This window comes from Ursus americanus, chromosome 3, assembly GCF_024610735.1.
Source record: "Ursus americanus isolate L20-20 chromosome 3, mUrsAme1.1.p, whole genome shotgun sequence".
In the NCBI taxonomy this organism is placed as follows: Eukaryota; Metazoa; Chordata; class Mammalia; order Carnivora; family Ursidae; genus Ursus; species Ursus americanus.
Window position 1 is genome coordinate 84772385 of NC_142129.1, and position 21584 is coordinate 84793968.

A 21584-nucleotide genomic window follows, 5' to 3' on the forward strand; every position below is an offset into this window, starting at 1 on the left:
AGGAAACTGATGAGTGGCCGTGAGTATCACCTCACGGTTGTGATTCTCAAGACACCATGTATGTGCACATCGGTCACAACTCACTGAATTGTACATCTCAAACTGGGAAATTTTTACTTTATGTAAATTATACATTAATAAAGCTAGCTGAAAAAAAAAGACCATCATTGCTGCCATTGAGTTCTCACCTGTGAAATGCCCTCAACACAAGCTCCCATCAAATTCCAGCTGGTTACGGTCCAGTGCTCTTCACTACCAAGTATAAAATAGTGCAAACCCTTTAGTCACTGACATTAACACACATGGCACTCAGTCCGGACCTTCGGCGCCTAGTGTGAGACGACCCGCTACCTTGCAAGGGCGGTACTTGACAGGGGAGAAAACCAAAGCCTCAGAGTTAAACACTGAGAGTCTTACCTAAGGTGGAACAGAAATTCGAAACAGAGTGGTGCTAAGACTAGCACCCATGAGAGCAAGTATTACAAATGACTCTCTCTCGCATTCACAGACAACACAGTCCCATTTCAGTGCGAGCGTATCTAATAACTGAAGACTGTCCCGAAAAGCATCAAACTCACAGCTCTGACAGGGCAGGGACTAAAGTGCTCCACCAGACTGAGCATCTCACCGACTCAGATCAAACAGGACGCAGAGCCTGGGATAGTCTCTCCCCTTCCTTCCCTGTGTCATAAATTTTGTGATTCTACCCTGCAGTTCCAAGTTCTGCTGGATTTCCCAAGTACTGAGAAGGTACACCTCATTTACGTATTCAAGAAATATTTACTGAACTCTATTTTTATTGCTAAAATGAGTAAAATATGTACCTTCATTCATGGAACTAGAAGTCTAACAGATTATATCAGACAGGTATAAAATAACATAAAACAAGGCAGACACTGGTTTGAAGAGATTATTTCCTTAATTAACTCACAACATATTCAAGTCAGACAGTTTCCAACACTGTTGTAAGGTCCAGGGGATACAATGACAGAAAGGCTACAATGTTCTCTCTGGCCACGTGAGTCCCAAGGAATGCTTACAGAAAGGAGTGACAATTGAGGCTCCCCTATGAGGAAGAACAAGTGGTAGCGAGGGAAAGGACTTTCAGGGCAGGGAACTGCGTGCATGAGCGCATAGGTATGGAAGCAGGAAAGGGCTTGTTCAGGTTTGCTGATACATAAGGGACCCATAGATGAATATTGGCAGAAATTCTATAAAGAACGGTTAGGACCAGATTTTGACACCCTTGAATGAAGAATGTGGAATTTATTTCTGGTAAGCTATAAGTGTCATGCAATATTTAATCTATTTTTATTTTAGAAGCTGTAACACAATAGTTCATGAAGAGGACTATACACCAAAACCACCAGAAAGCTTTTCCAAAAAACAAAAGCCTAGAACCAGGAGAATGTGACTCAGTAGGTCTGGAATGTGTCCTGGACACGAGTCACTAGGAGACTAGTACACACCCACGGTTAGGAAGGAGTCACTGCCGCCTCTAACAGATGTCTACCAGTAATGCACTCAAGTGTGCTTATGACCCCTGAACAACGTGGGTGATACGGGCACCACCAACCTCCATACAGTCAAAAATCTGCATGTAATTTCTGACTCCCCAAACACTTAACTACTGCTGACCAGATGCCTTCCCTGTATCAGTCGATTAGCATATATTTTGTATGTTATATATATTATATATTGTATTCTTACAATAAAGAAAGCTGGGACAAAAATATTAATAAAACCATAAGGAAAACACATTTACAGTACTGTGCTGTACTTATAAAAAAAAAAAAATCTGTCCAAGTGGACTGTTGCCGTTCAAGCCCGTGTCGTTCAAGGGTCAACCGCACAGGCAAACAGATATGAACAGACATAAGCAAAGAAAGGCTGATACAAATAAAAACTTCTAATCCTCCAAAAGACTTCAGGAAATGGACCTCCCCTTTAATGAATGCATATTTCTTAAAATTTACTACCCTAATCACCCACTTCAAGTAAGAGCAACTTTTAGTTAATCCCATTAAAATATAATTATATCCTTATGTTTAAGTTCCACCTCAGAAAACCATAGCGAAAGAATGTCTAATTTAAACATGACTAACAGCATAGCATACATTTTTCTTCTGTCTTTTCAATAATAAAAAACCAAGAAAACCTGCAAGAACAATCGAAAGGTAAAAACTTGAGGAACAAGAAATTCAACAACGTTTTTGAAAACAGTGAATGGAGGAGATAACCAGCAGAACACAAGCAGCTACAACTGAAAGGCACCGCAGAAACACACCGACCAGAAACCGGTCCACCCCAGAACCACGAGCGCCTCAGCACCGCCACCAGGGGCTGGCAAGAGGGGGGTGGGGAAGTCTGCAGAACACACGCAGGGCAGCTGGAGGAGGCCCTGGCTCCGTCTCCACACACTCTCTCACCCTCAGAGCAGCCAGATGACAACTGTTCCTGAGGCGAAGACTAGACCTTTTGGAGCCTCGAAGCACAGAGGACACAGGAAGGTACTGGGATAAGAAACGGTTTTGAAGATGAACAGTGAGAATCTCAGACTCCTTACTCCACCCTGCTCCCAAAACACAAGCCCAGCTCCACCAATTCTTTATTGGAGAAACTGAATAGCCCCACCCAGCCCAGAGCCATATACGATTACAACAGAATTTTTTTTCATCTTTCTCTTAATGCTTTTTCTGTGCTATGTAAAAGCATTTACTCATCACCCACCAGATTCTCCCTTGAAGAAGCTCAATTAGCTCCTCTACCCAGGTTCCCTTCAGGCTTTCCAGTGCTGGGTGGTCGATCACTCTTTACCAGGTATGATGTCATCGTAGATGACCAAGGACAAGAGCTACGCCTTACTGCCTACGTACCTTTACAGGGACCTACTAAGATAGACATTCAATAATATATGCTGAATGAAATGTCAAAATTGAAAAGGTGTATACCTGCTACTTTCTAAGTCATTACGCCTATAATACTCTCATTTCCTTACCTTACACTGATTCTGAATTCCAATGCAATCACAGAAATTTTCTGAATTAAAGAATATATTTCCTAGGGGCACCTGGGTGGCTCAGCGGTTAAGTGTCTGTCTTCGGCTCAGGTCATGATCCCAGGGTCCTGGGATCGAGCCCCGCACTGGGCTCCCTGCTCGGCGGGAAGCCTGCTTTTCCCTCTCACACTCCCCTTGCTTGTGTGCCCTCTCTCGCTATCTCTCTCTGTCAAATAAATAAAATCTTAAATATATATATATATATATATATATATATATATATATATATATATATATATATTTCCTAGTTCTTCCCCCCCCAAATATACAGTAAATAATGAGGTTCCATTTGAAAATATCAGAAATTCTGTGGAAAAGATACTATTTCTATACATTAGGAATTCATGAGTAAAGAATCTTAGTAATGAGTCAGTTACAAACTGGTAGCAAGAACAGGCAAAAATTTCCAACAGTGTACATTGACCTAGGGGCATACAAACTAGTCTATTCATTACTACTTATTAGGGAGAATTTTAGGAACTCAAATAATATGTGACTTAAATCCTGAAAAATGAAGTAAGATTTCATTTAAATGACTTATGTTTTCAAATCAGCAGACAAAAACGAAATACAGCCACCCCTCAAAAGACAGAGTTTAATAAAATTCATGTTTTATATACTGAATGCTTTAATAATCTTGTGTCCCCTAACTCTCCGGTCCATTTATAATTTGGATAGTCTGACTTGTGATTCCTAGCTAAAATAGTCTTTCAACAGTTTGTCAGTATATGAAACACATCACTAGAAGAATCCAAAACTAGCATACCACTCTAGTAGAATTTTAATACCTTGTTTTCACTACAATTCACCTTAACCACTTGTATCTATCAAGACACCCAGATTCCCAGCATTACTTCTGTCATCCCAGACTGTGGCTAATTTGTTTCAACTGGTATCTTGAAATGTTTAAAAAGAGCACTGGAGGAGAAACAACAGCCGCAAGTGCCGAAATAATAATCTTTTGATAATGGGGAGAAATAAAGAGTAGAAACTGATAAAATTATAAATCATTAATTTAAAACAGTTGCAGCATTTAGTTGGTAGAGTCAGAAAATGAATTTCATGTGAGTGAATCAGTCCAAGAGGTTTATTAATCCCACTCACGATTTTTTTGACCAAGAAAATCTCTAAACCATATTATACTGTTGCCTTTATATATTTGCCTTTACAAACTAAGTAATATTTTACTCCTTTCAATAAAACTTGAAAAGTGCAAAGTAGTAGTTAAATGCACAGTCCGGAATGTTCACAGACCTCATGTAAATTAAGATGAGCCTGTGGCCTTGAACAAGCCAGTGTACCTTCTCTGCTCCGTACTTTTCTGGTACCTCACGCATTTGCCAGCTGCAGCAGCCCCCATGCCTTACTTTGGATCCAGACAAGCTTGTCCACCGGCCTGCTGAACTGGTGTGCAGAAACCCGTACGTTTCTTCTAGGATCTCAAACCAACATCACTCCAAAGCCTACTTCCACCCCAACCATACCTGTCTGCCAAGATGGATGCCCCAACTCATTCTCTGATGACTCTCTCGAATCCCAATGCTGCTGCTCCTATGATCTATCCCTTAATTATCCCCCTGCCTTAAACACTATCCTCCTGCATCCATCTCTCATGGCCCAGCCCCGCCCCCCATTCAGCCTCTCCCTTCACCAGAGCTACCTTGCCAAATTAGAGACACGACCTGTGGTATTTCCGATCTAAAAGTAGTATTTATTTTTCTTCAGATAACAACAAAAAAATCTTGTTATGTTCATTATTAAAAATATATAAATCACAGAACTATAAAGAAATTATTTACAGTCCAAGTGTACAGAGATAAGCCATAATATCTCCATATATGTCCTCCCAACTTTTACCCATGTATAGCTTACATAATTTGAGGCCATTCTGTTCATGAGCATTTTCTTCTGTCATTAAAAACTCTCTAAATGCCATTTTACTAGGCATAGACTACTGCACGACACGTATCTACCAAACTTACTTAACCATTCCTTTGTTTCAAGCCTTGGGAGACTGTATATAATAATGTTTCAAAACATCTTCGGTCAAACATCTTTGTCGCTATCTTACAAATTATTTTCTTGGGACACAGTCTCAGGAGTAAACTACCAGATCAAAGATTACAGACATTTAAAAGCCAAACCCACTGCCAAACTGCTGTACAGAAACCTGTACACACTTCACTCTCATCATCAGGGAGCTTCCATGCTGGTAGCTTAACTGCTCAGGAAGGGCTCCCCCACACACTCACACTCCACACTCCCAGTGCCGACACCCCAGCAACAGAGGACTATTTCCTTACAGTAAGTAGCGTCCCATGCTACATAAAAACAATAAAGGTCCTATAATCAACAAAGTATGAAACCCAGTATCTGAAGTAAAATTTGATCTAACAATTACTGAAGACAACAGCCTAGTAATTTTATAAGCATTTTAAGCAGAAAACCATTTTTGTTAACGGTAAAATCACTGGCAAGTTTTAAAACTACATTTTTTTTTTTACATACTTCAGTATCCATTCTGAGTATTGCTAACTCTTTAAACACTGTTCCCCCACATTCCTTATAAGTTTTTCATCATTACTTACATTTTTGAGAAAGAGCATTCTGATATAAAGACAGAAGCAGAATCCATAATAACGTGAATTTTAAAACACACTTCTGAAAGACTTTCACTTATATGCAACAGTAACCACACTAACTGTATCGGTCTGTGTTTCATGTTTCATCAAGAACAAGACCGATATGGACCCTGACCTCCTGAAGTATTCTGTTGGGTCACCGGAATCGGAACAAGGAAGTTTTTATTTGTAATTCTAAGGGTGGAAAAAGCCAGCTAAACTCTAGTTACTACTATGAGCCAGGCTTTATCTATCTAAATGCTTTTGCATTTATTCAAGTATATCATTTTAAAGACTAATTTCTTAAAAACCATAAACAGCACAGAAGAAACATTCAGCATCGATGCAATTACTCTTTGTGCACATGACCCAGGAGTAAGACGCAGTGTTGAGTCTGGCACTGCCCGCACACAGACACCCTAGGGGACCTGCTGCCTCAGCCCAGGGCCCGACAGTCCAGAGAAGACATGAGACCATGACAACTCACAACCTCCACTCCACTTGCCCAGAAGGGGCTCAAGGGCAATAATTTCAAAAAGATCTGTGTGTCTCTTCAGCTTAAAAAACAAACAAAAAAACCTGCAAAAGCTATTCTTTGCCGTTGCCTTCCAGATCCTTTCCCGAACATCACCAAAACTGAAAAAGCAGAGGTTCCTCACATGCTGACCCACCACAGGCTCTCCACATTTCAATTATCCAGGCACAATATGGAACTGAAGGCCCCTCCTTTGCAATTCGCCCTGCCACACCTCCGCACCAGAACGCCAGTAAGCATCTCCCACCTGGGTGCAACCTTCTGCTTAACAAAAGCCCTTCTTCCTCACTCTGTCTTGACAAATTACACTCTTCCTTCAACCATCAAGTCCAATTTGATCAACTCCGTGTGAAGCGTCTGCGACCTCCACCCAGGCGAGGACAGTGCTGCTGCTTCCTGCATCCCGCTGGCTTGCTAATTAACCGCAGACACATTCTGCTCCACCACTTGCGGGGTTAAGCACCGCCTCCAACCACCAGGCTCCTGGTTCCGGGCCTTGCACACTGCAAAATTTCACAACTCTCCGTTCTCTCTCTCTCCCCTGTGTTTTAGGTAGTTGAGATGAAGAACAAAAGAACCCTGAATAACGGAGTTCTTGCTCCACAGGTATTGTGCAAACATCTAATATTTTCTTCAATTTAAAAACATGAAATTATTTCCTTATTTTTTAAAACTATCTACACTAAGTAGTAGTTTCTTTTCTACTTTTAGTTTTTAAAAATAAATCATATATCCAAACACAATAAAATTATTACTTTATAATTCCAGATAATATATATGGGAATTTAAACAAACAATAAGGTTTTATCTAGAAATCACATCAATGCTTTATTAAACCACCTGGCCAGTGAAGGGTTCAACACCAAAGGGCTCACGTTATCATAAATTATTTTAAGGGAGCATTCCAAGCCACTTAATTTAATCCTGCTCACTGAGAACCATTATCTCTTTACTTACTGTAAGTAAAAATACACTTTCAAGAGCAACATTTTATCTTCATGAAGTAATAACTGAACTTCAAAAGACACTAAAAACTGTGAAAGATTCAAACCCTTAATATGTTGGCCATGGCACACTTTTTCATTCAACAAATATTTATGAAAGACCACCCATGTACCGTGCAGTGTGGTGGGCACTGTACTGCTTTACAAAGGGAGAGACCGTCCAATGACAAGCACAGAGCCACGCCTGTTGGCGTCAGTAGTGGCTACTAACATGCCATCTTTGAGGATCCTTAAGTAACAGCTCCAACACAGAGAGACAGATACAGAGAAGCAAAGTTGGTTTCCATTCCACTAGCAGGTGCATCTCTACCACGTTCCTACAAAAAAATGGTTTATATGTATGGTGTCAGTTGGAACAGTCAACTTTGGATTTTATCAAACTTCTTTCATGTTCAGAGGAGGACAATAAAGTAATAAAAGAATAAACGCAAAGCTGGCTTCTGGAAACCAACTGCAACAAAAACAAAAGTTAAAATTATAGACCAAAGTCAGTGAACAATAAAAAATTCTAATGCTCAGGGGTGTGTGGGTAGCTCAGTCGGATAAGGATCCAACTGTTCATCTAGGGGTCATGAGTTCCAGCGCCGCGCTAGGCTCCATACTGGGCATGGAGCCTACTTAAAAAATAATAATAATTTCTTGAATGTTTGAGAAAGTAACTCATAAAACAAAGCAAAACAAAAAAACTCAACAGATTAACCCAATACCTAGTGGTACATTTACATTTGTAAATACATACAAATTGTATCATGAGGCAAAACCAATTCCCTATTGTCATCACCTCAAGTATCTATATTACTCAAACAGGTACTTTGTTATACAACCTTAGCACCTTTATTCCATCTTTAATGTGAAAATCACCTTCTTAATCTAAACTACAAAGAAATACTACTCTGTAAACATAAAAACAATGATTATACAATTTTAGTTTTAGTTCTTTCGAAACGGAATCAAGCAGCAATGCTGAGCATAATTATCTTCCTACAGAAAACCTGACTTATTCAGTTCTCTGCATTCACCACCTAGAAGCTAACCCAGCTCTTCTGTTTCCCCTTCCGGGGAAGGCCACTACCTTCTACGCACCTTGGTGGTGACCAGGGAAGCTAGGAGTTACCTCGGTGTCAGCCCCTACCCCAGCAAACTGATGCCTCCTCCATGTGCACCGACCCTCCCCTTTCCACCCTCTCACTGCCCTGCTCTCTTCAAGCCCCAAACACCCCACGACAGAATCATTACACTTCCCTCGGCCTCTGCTCACCCAAGTTTGTCCCACACTGCGGTGGAAGAGATCCTCAAAAACACAAATCTGATCTCATCATTCCTTTTTAAACCCTGCTGTCCTTGGGGCGCCTGGGTGGCTAAGTCTTGAGTGTCTGCCTTCCGCTCAGGTCATGATCCCGGAGTCCTGGGATCGAGTCCCACATCAGCTCCCGGATCAGCAGAAAGCCTACTTCTCCCTCTGCCTCTGCCTGCCACTACTCCCAGTTTGTGCTCTGTAAAATAAATTGTTTTAAAAATCTTCAAAAAATAATAAATAAATAAATAAATAAATAAATAAATAAATAAATAAATAAAATACACCCTTCTGCCGCTAAGATAAAGCAAACATATATTTTTTAAAGATTTTATTTATTTGAGAGCACGAGAGAGCGAGAGCGTGCACAAGTGGGGGGAGGGGCAGCAGGAGAGGGAGATGCTGAGTAGGGAGCTTGACATGGGGCTCCACCCCAGGACCTCAGGATCACAACTGAGCTGAAGGCAGATGCTTGACCGACTGAGCCACCCAGGCGCCCCAAAGCAAAAATATTCTTAACGTGATGAAAACAACTCTGATGATCTAGGTCCTGCTTACTAACCTAGCCTCACCTCAATACTGCTTTTTATTTTAAGTGAAACAAACACCTTTGCTCCTCTTCTTTTTCCCTCTTGTTTATTATATCGTATTCCATTACTTCAAACATAAAAAAGGTATGCCCACCTGCAATGTTAACAAACTTAGTCACATTTGCTTCACATCTTTTCAGATTAAGGATTAACTCATTATAGACTTGAAGACCCTTAATTCCTCCTCCCCCTCTCCCTTCTACAGGTAAGAGCCAACCCGAAATTAAGATTCATCATTCCTACGCACATTTTTATGCTTTAACCATGTTCAGGCATGTATCACTTTATATTATTACAAACATGCTAAAATTTCCATGCACATCTCCTTACACACATGTACAAGAGTTTCTCAAAGGCAGTCTGTCAAGCTACACTCAGTAGCTCATGAAATCCTCATGAAATCAATGCACTGGGTCATGGCAGCATTTTATTAAAAACGCACAGTATTTTATTAAAAACGCAATAATGTAGAAAAGTGTGTTTGATTTAGTATGAGTATTGTTTCTTTAAACAAATTTCAGTTCTACATGGAAAGATCTGTGTACGCAGTGGGTCAGAAAAGAATAAAATATAGAACCCACTACATACATACTTGAAGGTGTATACCTAGAAGTAAAAAATCTCATCAACAGGCGGTGCACATCTTCAACTCTGATACACGGGTAACGTACGTAATTATCCACCTGGGAAGGTTCTTTAAGGCGTGAGGTAGAGCTCTAGTTTTAGTTTCTCCCGTATGGATAACCAATTGTCCCAGCAGCATTTACAGAATACTAACTTGCACATGATATTAAATCACCCTGCCCTCTCCGAGCAGGGGAGGAGCAGAGGAAGAGGGAGAGAGAGATTCTCAAGCACACTCTGCACTGAGTGCAGAGCCTGGCGTGGGGCTCCGTCCCAGGACCCTGAGATCAGGACCTGAGCTGAAATCAAGAGTTGGAAGCTTAACTGACTGAGCCACCCAGCCGTCCCTATATTTGAGTGCTTTTATGTCCTCTGTAATATTCTGACATTTTCTCCAAAAAGACCATACATAGCTTTTATCGGAGTTATTTCTAGGAATTCAGAGTCTCTATCCTTTCCTCAAAAAAGACTTGAACCCACTCTAGCCCCCGAACACACCCCTCATACAGTTATGGTTGGCTCAAGTTTCAGCTTGCCACCTTCTTCCATTTTGGAACACGCAGAATTCTAAATCGAACTGCAAACTGCCAGTTAAAATACATCTTGCCATTATCCCTGTTGTATATTTCATGAATTTGGTATGTTTATCTACCATTTAAAGTGAACTAAACATCCTCCCTGGCCCGAAAAAGTTTAAAATGTTTACTTGCTAAGTCAAAGTTAAACTTTTCATGAGGAAAAAAACTTATCTCAAGACACACAGGAGCTTAAATAAAGGGTGTTAAAATACCAAATCAAGTGATTCCCTTTGCTTTCTGAAGCTTTCATAATCATGTTAATGAAGCTAAATTTACCTAGAACACTTCCACCATCCAAAAACTGTCAATAAAATTTGGCTTGCTTTGCTGTCTGTAAAGACAGTGGGTAATTTATTTAACTTAAGACTAGCAACTAGCCTCCCCATTTGCACTGGAGAAGCACTGCTGCTGCTATTCCTGGAGCAGGCTACAGAGAGAGGCCAACCAGCAGTTAGGACCGTCTGCCCTAGTAACTTAAAACCGTGAGTTGTTCCCGTCCGTTCCACATTCCAGATGGAGTGTGGCAGGGAGGGCTTCCCATCATCCATCAGTCTCTCAGAGCTAACAGCCACCATACTCCCCAAAGCCACTCTTAAAGCATGACACATAGTCTATATTTTCACTCACAACATCCAAAACCTTCTAAATTTGGTGCAAATCTGCCCAGCCATTTTTTTACGCTGTAATTACAGATATAGACAAAGAAATTTAATTTTATTTTATAAAGTTTAAAAGGCTCCACATAGAAAGCAAGCACTCTTAAGACTAGAGAAAATAGAAAATACATTCAGTAAAAATATTTGCCAAAAACATACTGCACTTATTTCTTATAACAATTTTCTTATAGCTGAACTCATACTTCTAAAAAACATAACAGATTAGTGACATTCTACACCTGTAATGTCTAGAAGTGCAACACAGCCACTAGCCACATGTGGCTATTTAACTTTTAGTTTTAATAATTAAAAATATTAACCTAAAGACTCAGCAGTCTTACCAGCCACATTTCAAGTGCTCAACAGCTACACATATGGGGTCTGTTTACCATTTTGGACAGAGTATTTCCATCACAGAGCATTCTACTCAACAACGCTGCTGCAGATTTTAAAAGCTGTGAACAGTGCTAATAAAATTAACTACTTTTTCAAAAGATTCTATTTATTTATTTTAGACGGAGAGAGTGAGTGAGTTGGGGGAGGAAGAGAGGGAGAAAGATAAGCAGACTCCACACTGAGTGAAGAGCCTGATGCAGGGCTTGATCCCGTAACCCTGGGATCACGACCAGAGCTGAAATCAAGAGTCAGACACCCAACCGAATGACCCACCCCAGTGCCCCAAAGTTAACTTTAAAATACAGATTTATTACCAGATACGAACTTCTGTTGTGTCTCAGAATCTAAAGACCTCCCAAAATATGGTAATAAGTACGCCAAAATATTAAATCTATTTTATTTTTAATGTCTTACGTTGTGTGTTTTTTTTTAAGTGATCTCTACACCCAACATGGGACTCGAACTTACCACCCACAGATAAGAGCCGCGTGTTCTTCTGACTGAGCTTGGCGCCCCTAAATCTACTTTAAATAAGATAAATATAAAATCTTGTTTGCCTGTGAAGCATTTAGGGATTATATTTATATATTTCCAATATACAAAAATAAGAGAAAAATTTTTTACTTTAAAAAAACAAAACGAAACACTGTACATGTGTTCAAGGAAGAAACAAAATTCCTGCTTTAAAAAGATTTCCATGTCGTCAGCAGTAAAGACCTCCCCCTCAAAAATAAAGTTTTTTTCCCCCCCTCCCAAGTTTGGGTTAAATCAAAAGAATATCCCGACTGGGATAAAAGGCTAAGAGAGCAGTGACTGTTTTCATCTGCACCAGGAGCAAATCACTTCTCATCTCTCACTTCCTCTACCTTTTTGCATTAAATTACTGGAGACACCTTAGTGGCAAGTGGTGAGAACTGGGACTATTAACTGCTGCCTGGTCCTTTTTCCCCCAGAATCAAAGGCACCGTAACTCCCAAACTCAATAACTGAAAGCAAATAAAGAACTCTTACAACTCAGTAATAAAAAAGATAAACGACTCAATTTAAAATTGAGCAAAAGATCTTAACAGACATTTCTCCAAAGACAATAAACAAATGGCCAATAAGCACATGATGATAAGTAATGATGCTCAACATCATTAGCCATTGGGGACATAAAAATAAAACCACAGTGAGATACCACTTCATACCCAATAGGGATGGCTGTAATAACAATTAAATAAAAGCTAGTAACAAGTGTTGGCAAGGATGTGGAAAAATTGGAAATCTCTTACACTGCAGGTGGAATGGAAGTACAGCAGCTTTGGTAAACAGTGTGGCAGTTTCTACAAAAGCAGAAACATAAGCGTTATTACCATATGACCTAGCAATTTCACTTCTGAGCATACCCAATAAGAAAAACAAACAAAAATATGTCCACTCAAAAATTTGCACAAGAATGTTCATAGCAGCATTAATCAAAAGAGCCAAAAAGCAGAGATCCAAATGTCCACCAACTGACGAACAGATGAACAAAATGTAGGTATGTATGCAACGGAGTATTATTCAGCAGAAGAAGGAAAGAAGGACAAATATATGCTGTAATATGGACACACCTTGAAACATTAGGGTAAGTCGAAGAAGACAATAACCAAAGACATGGTTCTATTTGTACAAAATGCCCAAAATATTCAAGTTTGTAGAGAAAAAAGCAGATTACTGGTTGCCTAGGGCTGGGGGCCGATGGGAAATGGGGAATGACTGCTACAGGGGACAGGATTCTGTTTGGTGATGAAAACGTTCTAAAATTTATTGTGTGATGGTTACACAATTGTGTGAATATACCAAAACCACTGACTTCTACTTTTTAAATGGGTGAACTATATGCTACGTGAATTATAGCTCCATGTTATATATATGCATTTTTAAGTAAAGTTAAATGCATAGCTTATCATTTTCCTATTAAGCTTGCATTGTTCACTTGAGGCTTTATAAGCAGAGATATGGGGCTACCAGCCGAATGAAGTAAGCCATACAGTGAGCCAGAGAGCTTGACAAAAATCAGGAAGGATCTGAGCCCAGGATTTGACTGGACATTATCCCAAGGCTTTAGCAGGGGATAAGAGGCTTATGCCTCCCAAAATCCATGTCCCTGAGTTTGAAGACAATCCCCCAGCAATTCTCCCCATAAAGCCCCCAAAGTAAAGCATCTCTATTATTTTATAACCTCATGCAGGGAAATTTCAAGGTACAAAGACATCAAGTCTACAGAAAATAGTTAAAGCACTGATACACAGTCAACAATCAGAATGTAAGTCTGAAGAGCTTCACTGGCTGAATGGACATTAGGGATGCACAGTCCTCTTATCTTTTCTATGTTTCCTCCCTTCCGTTCCAAATTCAGACTCTAGCTTCGAAGATAAATGTTCTCAGAAACACTTCATTATGAACTTGGAAGAATTCAGACTCACCCTCAAATTCTGCAAACCCACAAAGATTCTAAGGTCCCCTTCCAATATTTAAAAATTCTATTTCAACAATGCAACTATTCCTATTCTTGCAACCTCAAAAGCCATATTATGCCTCAAATCCAAAATTTTTTCACCACTCAGAACCCATTACACATCACAGATATTCACTTCCCATCCAGTTTCACCTCACTGCACTCTCATGGTTCTCAAGAACTTTACATATTTATCTACTAGTCAATTCACAGACATGTGCAAGAAAATGAAACAAAATATGTTTACCTATTTCTCCGCTTCCTAGTCTAGGCAGATACCAGAGAGAACATGAACTCCTGTGGCCATGCCACCAGTATAAAAAATACAACGTAAGTATTATATGTACTAACTACTGAGATTAAGTGAGTGCTAGGTATCATCCTAAACTTGTGACATATGTTTACTCATTCAATCCTCTTTACAACACTATCATGGATAATATTACTATCCTCCACTTTACAGAATGGAATACAGACCAATTTGAACTAAGCCTGGTAACTGGGGGACCCAGAATCATATCAAGGAAAATAATGAAGGAAAAGTCCAACAAGAGCATTTAACGAGTCTTAAAACTATAATTAATTCTCCCCGCCCCACCCTCCTATAGCCACCTTTCCTTTGAATTATTATATATACGCTTACCTCATCTGCTACCAAACAAACACCATATGCCACAGACCACAGGAAATCCCTTTATAGCAAAAATTGCTCCTAGAATCTTTATTGCCATTAATTGAACCAGTAATTCTCAATAGTACTTTTTAAGTACAGAATATATTATTAAGGAAAAAACATTTTTAGATTTTAATGTATTTACCTTGTCACAGTTCTTCTGTCAATCAGGTAAAATATTAAAAGCACTAAAAATACAGTAATGCAATTCTCTCTTTCAGATTGTGGGGGAGAGGGGGTAAAAACCAAGCAGCTACAGCATACTTCACTGTACCTTATTATACAGAAAATGCAATGTCCTCTACTAATACAAAGCAGTTCTGAGAGGCCCAAGAAGTATATTTCTTTTTCTCTTTCATTTCTATTATTTTAGGGGCGCCTGGGTGGCACAGCGGTTAAGCGTCTGCCTTCGGCTCAGGGCGTGATCCCGGCGTTATGGGATCGAGCCCCACATCAGGCTCCTCTGCTATGAGCCTGTTTCTTCCTCTCCCACTCCCCCTGCTTGTGTTCCCTCTCTCGCTGGCTGTCTCTCTCTCTGTCGAATAAATAAATAAAATCTTTAAAAAAAAAAAAAGATTATTTTAAAAAGCACGGTGCACATCTCACAACCTACCTTAACCCTCACAGAAATGAGGAAGGGGTAAATAATTAATACAGGCAAATTTTCATACCCACAAGCTATTTTTAGTATTTTTAATCTACTATTTTAAAAACGGAAAGTTTTAATAAAAATATGAATGATGGCCAAACCAATCATCCTAAGTTGGGATGAGAGAAGCGATACCAGGAACGGATAGAGCCCACTGCATGTGGAAAATTAACGTGCCAGGAGAACAGTACGGTGCCTGGATTTAGAGCTTTTGATGAACACTCTGAAAATTTACATTTGAGGCTGCAAGGCACACCAACCCTCTGAAAATATCTCTTCAAAAAATGTTTCAAACAAATTCCTGACACTCCAGTGTCTGGATACTAAAGGGAATATGAAAGATGTACCACAAGTTCTTTAGATGTGTGATAACGGGCCCACAGAAACGATACTGGAAGAGGATACCGAAACACCTTTTTGTTTACTTTGGAGTAAATTAATATGTACAGTCATTTCTCTCTTTCATACAGAAACATTTACGTTTCTGCTGATTAAGTGTAACTACTGCTCACAGAAGCAGCAGCCTCTGCTGCCTTTTCACTGGAGTATCATGATGCTGGAATGACATTGGCCCACCAACAGTTGTTTAAAAAGCTGGTGCCCAAGAGAGAAGAAAACTGCAGGGAGCTCAGCTCAACAAAGCAAGCAGAGAAAACCACCCCAAAATGTGAAGGGACAGTGCTGCTTTCAAGGGCCTTCCCTTGTGTGCTAACATACAGAAAACCCAGACATCTACGTATCTCACCTTTATGACACCAAACATGCACCCTTCAGCTTTGCTCCTTCCCTCTCATCCCCCACCCCACCTTCCAGATGGAGAGGGGGTGCAGGAATAAAATGCTAGAGTCAGGATCCATGGTGGTAGAACAGGAACAGGTGCTGGGTAAACTGATGTAGGGCACCGAGGCCAGGAGGTGAGAGAGGTCAAGCAACCACACAGAGAGCAGAAACCTCTGCGTACAGTAAGAGCGGAAACAGAAGCGGCGACGCAGAGTCTCTATCCCAGAATCCAGCCCAGAAGCCAAGGCAAAAACCTCAAAACAACTTTCAATTTAAGAACTAAATGGTTGTGACGGACATCATAAGGCCTTAGTGATCCGGGAAGGTTTCGAGGGGGTGTGGAACTGAACTGGATCCTGACGCATCGGGACAGTCCAGGCGGGAGTGGGCGGGACATTTTCTCACGGGAGTCTGAGCCCCCTCTCCCAGCTCAAACCCCAGGGCACAAACGAGCACCGTCTGACAGCAGGACAGCACAGTGTCAGGCCGAGCACGAGGACCTGAGGATCCAAGTGACCAAAACCACAGAAGCCTTTCCCAGAAGGGACAGGTACTCCTTGAAGAAATGATAAAGATACTTAGGATGAGACCTGAAGGATGTGTCAGACTGTGACAGACACGGAGATGGGTGAGTGTCCCCACAGCCAAGGCGAGCAGGGCTGAGCAGCAGCGCAGCCCCCGCGGGGGTCGACAAACTCAGCCCCACTATGGTGCCGACACCAGCTGCAGACCGGCGCTGCTGGGCTCTAAAATCCGTAGAAAGTTGAGTAAGCAGTAAACGGAGAATAGGAAAATGATAAAACCACGTGTGCCTTAGAAGGGTTAATGTGACACACATAAGCACGATGACTGGAGGAACACAGGAAGCGGAAATGATCTACCCAGAGAATGGATTTATTTTCCTATGAAAGGCATATATACCAACGAGATGCCCTTGATTTACCTTTCACATTTGTTTCAATTTTTTAAAAAGATCTTATTTATTTATTTGAGAGCGGGAGGGAGCACGAGGTGGCGGCGGGGGGCGGAGAGCAGAGGGAGCAGCAGACTCCCAGCTGAGCAGGGGCTCTATTCAGGGCTCGATCCTGGGATCCTGGGATCATGACCTGAGCTGAAGGCCGACACTTAACCGACTGAGCCACCCAGACGCCCCCATTCGAAGTTTTCAAAAACAACCATACACACAGATAAAGACAGACAACGGCACTTATATGCTGCTGATGGACATAAACTGCTAAAATCACTAGGCAATATGTGTCAGAAACCTTTAAAATGGTCTGTTTTGTGATTTTTCCCTAGGAATTTGTCCACGGAAAACATTCCAAACAATTTCTGTTAAAATGTTTATAACAGCAAACATATTGTCTCTATGTATTCAAAATTCTTGAATTCATTAAAAATAAAATTTATTTTTATTTATTTTTAAATATTTATTTGAGAGAGATAGGGAACACACATGAGCGTGTGCATGGGGGGAGGGGCAGAGGGAGAGAGAGAGAGAGAGAGAATCCCAAGCAGACTCCCCACTGAGCAAGGAGCCTGATAATGGGCTCAATCTCACAACCCTGAGATCACAACAAGAGAGGTAACCCAATAGTCGGGACACTTAACCAACTGTGCCACCCAGACACCCCAATAAATAAATAAACAAATAAATATCTTTTAAAAAATTAGACACACATTAAGAAGACTTCTCCTATTTCCGTTATAATCAGATAAATGAGATCACATTTTAGTAAACTCGGTTACATAAAAAGAAAAAATAGACAAGAAAAAGACTACAGATGTGTATGTCAGTAGTTGCCACTGGAATGTCAGATTGTGGGTAACTATTATAAGAGACAGAATTAAACAAATACTGTTTGAAACAATGGAAATATGTTAGTTAGTAAATAAGGTTTTGAAACATATGCTAATTTTTCATCTATGGGTGAAATCAAAACTGCTTTTTGATGTATCCAGAGGTAATGGGGTGTAAATTAGATAAAACTCTTCTGTATCACTTAAGAGAGAAATCTTGAGTCCCTATGATACACTGAAGACAAAACTGAATGGTTTTAAGCATTTACTGATGCTTAACTGTGACACTTCATTCAATCCTCAGTATAAAACAACAAACTAATTATTATCTTCAATTTCTGGAGACTGAGAAAGACTAAGTAACTTTCGCGAGGTGATAAACCTAAATAATAGCTAAGCCATCCTTCAAACCAAAACTGTCTATAAAACCCATGCTCACTACACCTGGTTCTGAATTACCCCAAAGAGAAAGCCTTAAAATAACTTACACATTAATAGAAGAAATAAAGCAGCAAACAGAAAGCAGGAAAGCAAGGAAGGCGGGTGCACTGACATGCAGCGGCACCAGCTGTTACAGGAGGCAGGAAAGGGTACTTTAACCTCAAGGGAGGGGAAGAAAGGGTACAGTCAACATGGGGAGAAGACGGGAACTGAGTTTCATACGAGAAGCCCACAAAGAGAAAGGGGTGGGAGACCATTCCGGGCAGAGAGGACAATGGATTTTTTTTGAAACTGTAAATATTATTTGACAATTACTCCCCCCAAATTTTTGGTAAGCTTCTAGGTATAGAAGTGAAACAAATGTTTTACTTATAATATTTAATTTTTAATTTAAGCATATAGAGTTAAATGCACATTATAAAATATTGTTTAGGTTGTTTTTCTTACATTCATGAAGTTTATCCAAATGCTTCATACGCATCTTTGTTATCACTGTATCCAACAATAAAGCCAATGCTTTAGTCTAACGTGGGTTTTTCAAATTAAAGCATCTTTATTTCTAAGGCTTTTGCGATAGATTTTTGTTCTTGTTTTTATTTAAATAAATATGATACTGCCTGTGGAACTGTTATCCCAAGTCAGAAATAACCATTTATTTGGTTTTCCATTTGACTTACACACACACACACACACACACGCACACACGCACACACGCGCACGATCTCCAAATCACAATCACTTATTGTTTTGCTTTTTGTGTGGTCTTTAAAAGGTGTTAGACAGTGAACACCTGCAACTGTGAGGGATATTACGAAATCCGTGTCAAAGTGCCTTTGCTGTTTTACTACTTCCACTAGCGGATTCTAAAAATATCTGAAATTAAGCACTGATCGAAGTCATTTTGATTTACAGTATGCCATCACAAAGAATCCTCTGCTACCCAAAATAATGTCCTTGACACAGACCCCCGCCCCCAACAGGAGAGACGCCCCCATTGCTCTTCTCTAGGGGATAATTTCTTGGGAAGGCGAGTACTCACCTTACATCCGAACAGTCCCACTACTTCTACATTACCTTAAATACACCTAAAAGGAAGGGCAGGGGGGCAAACTTAAAATAGGTTTGATCTCCATGTATCAGAATCTCATGACGAGCTTGTTCAAGCTGCTGGATCTATCCCCAGGTTTCTGTTCCACAGGAAGGGGCTAGGGTCTGAAGAGTCCCATTTCTGATAGGTTTCCCAGGTAAGGCCAGTGCCATTGGGCACCACACTCAGGTCCAGATCACACTGGCCCCCATTCATGACATCAAGGGTTTCGAGTGTGTCCGTAGGTTATGGAGAATCATTGACGAATTTCGAGCAGGGAAATGACATTACAAGGCTCGTGATTTTTAAAATATCACTCTGACAGCAATATGGAGAATGGAGCTGTCACATATAACACATTTCACTTATTATAACATGTATATTTTTCACATTTATAATCTCTGATAGCAAGATGCATTTTGTAATCAACGCTGTAACAGAGTTTAACACACAGTGAATTTTCTTTCTTAGTGGCATGTCATTTAATCATGTGTATTATAATTTACAGGTGGGGCTGATTCACTGAAAAATCATCTTTGCTCCCATACAGTGGTGCTGTAAGAGGGAAAAGCAGGTTTTACTCCCATTTTACAGACGAGAAAACAGATTTTAGGGCAATTAAGAGACCCATTTCAGAACATACAGCCAAAACCTCTGACACTTACACCAAACCTCTTTCCCCTCACAGGCCGCTGCTGACAGCAGCGACCAGCAGTCGGCCTGCCAGACAGAGGGAAGGGCGGTGAGGGCAAAGCAATGCAGCAGAACATTCCGACAAGCGGTGCCAAGGAAAGTTTCTATGGATACCACATGTGAAATACCAAATTCAAACAGTTAAGATGAATTGTTTCAAGATTTTTATTAAGGAGCTATAAATAAATGAAAAGAGCCAAATGAACCACCTCCACAAATGCAGATAGACTCAGAAGAGCAGTTTGGGAACATGGCTTCACACAGTGCGGCAAGAGGCGGAGTATGACATAATGTCTCTGAGGACACAGACGATGGTTTGAGGGTTCACTTTAAATTATAGCAGGTGATACCGTGAAGCTAGGTTTGTGCCCAGACAGGCCCTGGGTCTGGAGAGCTGCCAGAACACCATGCATGATCAGCTTTCTGAGACTACCAGAAACAAGGTATTTCACAGCAGCACGCAGAAACAATTCTCAAAAACAAAACAAAACAGAAGAAACAAGCAAAAAAAAACCCAACAAACAAAAAAAAAAACAACAACAAAACCCACAAGCTTTATGCTTTTGATCAAATTTGGTTTGGAAAGTGACCTTTTGGGACGCCTGGGTGGCTCAGTCAGTTAAGCGGCTGCCTTCGGCTCAGGTCATGATCCCAGGGTCCTGGGATTGAGTCCAGCATCAGGCTTCTTGCTCAAGGGGGAGTCTGCATCTCCCTCTGCCTCTGCTGCTCCCCCTGCTTGCATGCTCTCTCTCTCCCCCTCTGTCTCTGACAAATAAAATCTTAAAAAGAGAGAAAGAGAAAGGGAAAGGGAAAGGGAAAGGAAAGGAAAGAGAAGAAAAGGAAAGGAAAGAAAAAAGAAAGAGGGGAAGGAAGGGAGGGAGGGAGGGAGGGAGGGAGGGAGGGAGGGAGGGAGGGAGGGAGGGAAGTGACTTTCTGGCTCGGTCAGTTAAGCATCAGACTCTGGATCTCAGCCCAGGTCTTGATCTCAGGGTCGTGAGTTCAAGCCCCACACTAGGCATGGAGCCTACTTAAAAAAAAAAGAAAGAAAAGAAAGGTGACTTTTTGAAACACCACTCTGTAGGCTGCCAAAATGGTTAATCCTAAAACTCAAAGGAAAACAATTAGAATAGAAAAATCTAACAAATATTATTTGTCATAACATCCTGCATATTCCTACTCCCTAGTGCAAGTCTACTAACAAAAGATCCACTAAATTATGCAACCCACTCAGCACATTCTCAAAACACACTTTACACCTTCACTTGGATCAATTAAATGTAACTCCTAGGAGAAGAATGTACAAATATATTGTGCTGATCAAACAAATCTTCCTTACTAAAACAACTAAAAGTTCAAAGGGGCAAGCCGTTTAAGCCGGTAACTCTTCTGGGGCCCAAATATTTTTCATCCCTGAAAGGAACTCTAAACACTACTTAAATCTCACATTGCACTTCCGATTACAAAAATGTAAATCAGACTTGACTTTGAAGGCACAAAGTTTTTCCTGTAATTATCATGTATGTTTAAAAGCTTGAATACCTTGACTCTGGTAAGTGAAGAGTTCTTACACAGATGGCTTCTGCCACCAGACATGAGACACTTGGGTGCTCTATTAGAACCACA

At 40.6% G+C, this 21584-nt stretch overlaps 1 protein-coding gene across 7 annotated transcripts in view; it reads right to left on the bottom strand.

Moving 5' to 3' along the window:
• SRPK2 (SRSF protein kinase 2) overlaps positions 1-21584 on the bottom strand; it is a 228543-nt gene that overhangs the window by 87901 nt on the left and 119058 nt on the right. The window contains exon 1 of one of the 7 annotated variants that reach the window (XM_045793432.2): positions 5647-6438. The exons of the other annotated variants lie outside the window; for them this stretch is intronic. Within the exon in view, the coding sequence (XP_045649388.1) occupies positions 5647-5780 (134 nt within the window). The 5' untranslated portion in view covers positions 5781-6438. Of the gene's footprint in view, positions 1-5646; positions 6439-21584 lie in introns of those variants that run through there. 7 annotated transcript variants of the gene reach the window in all.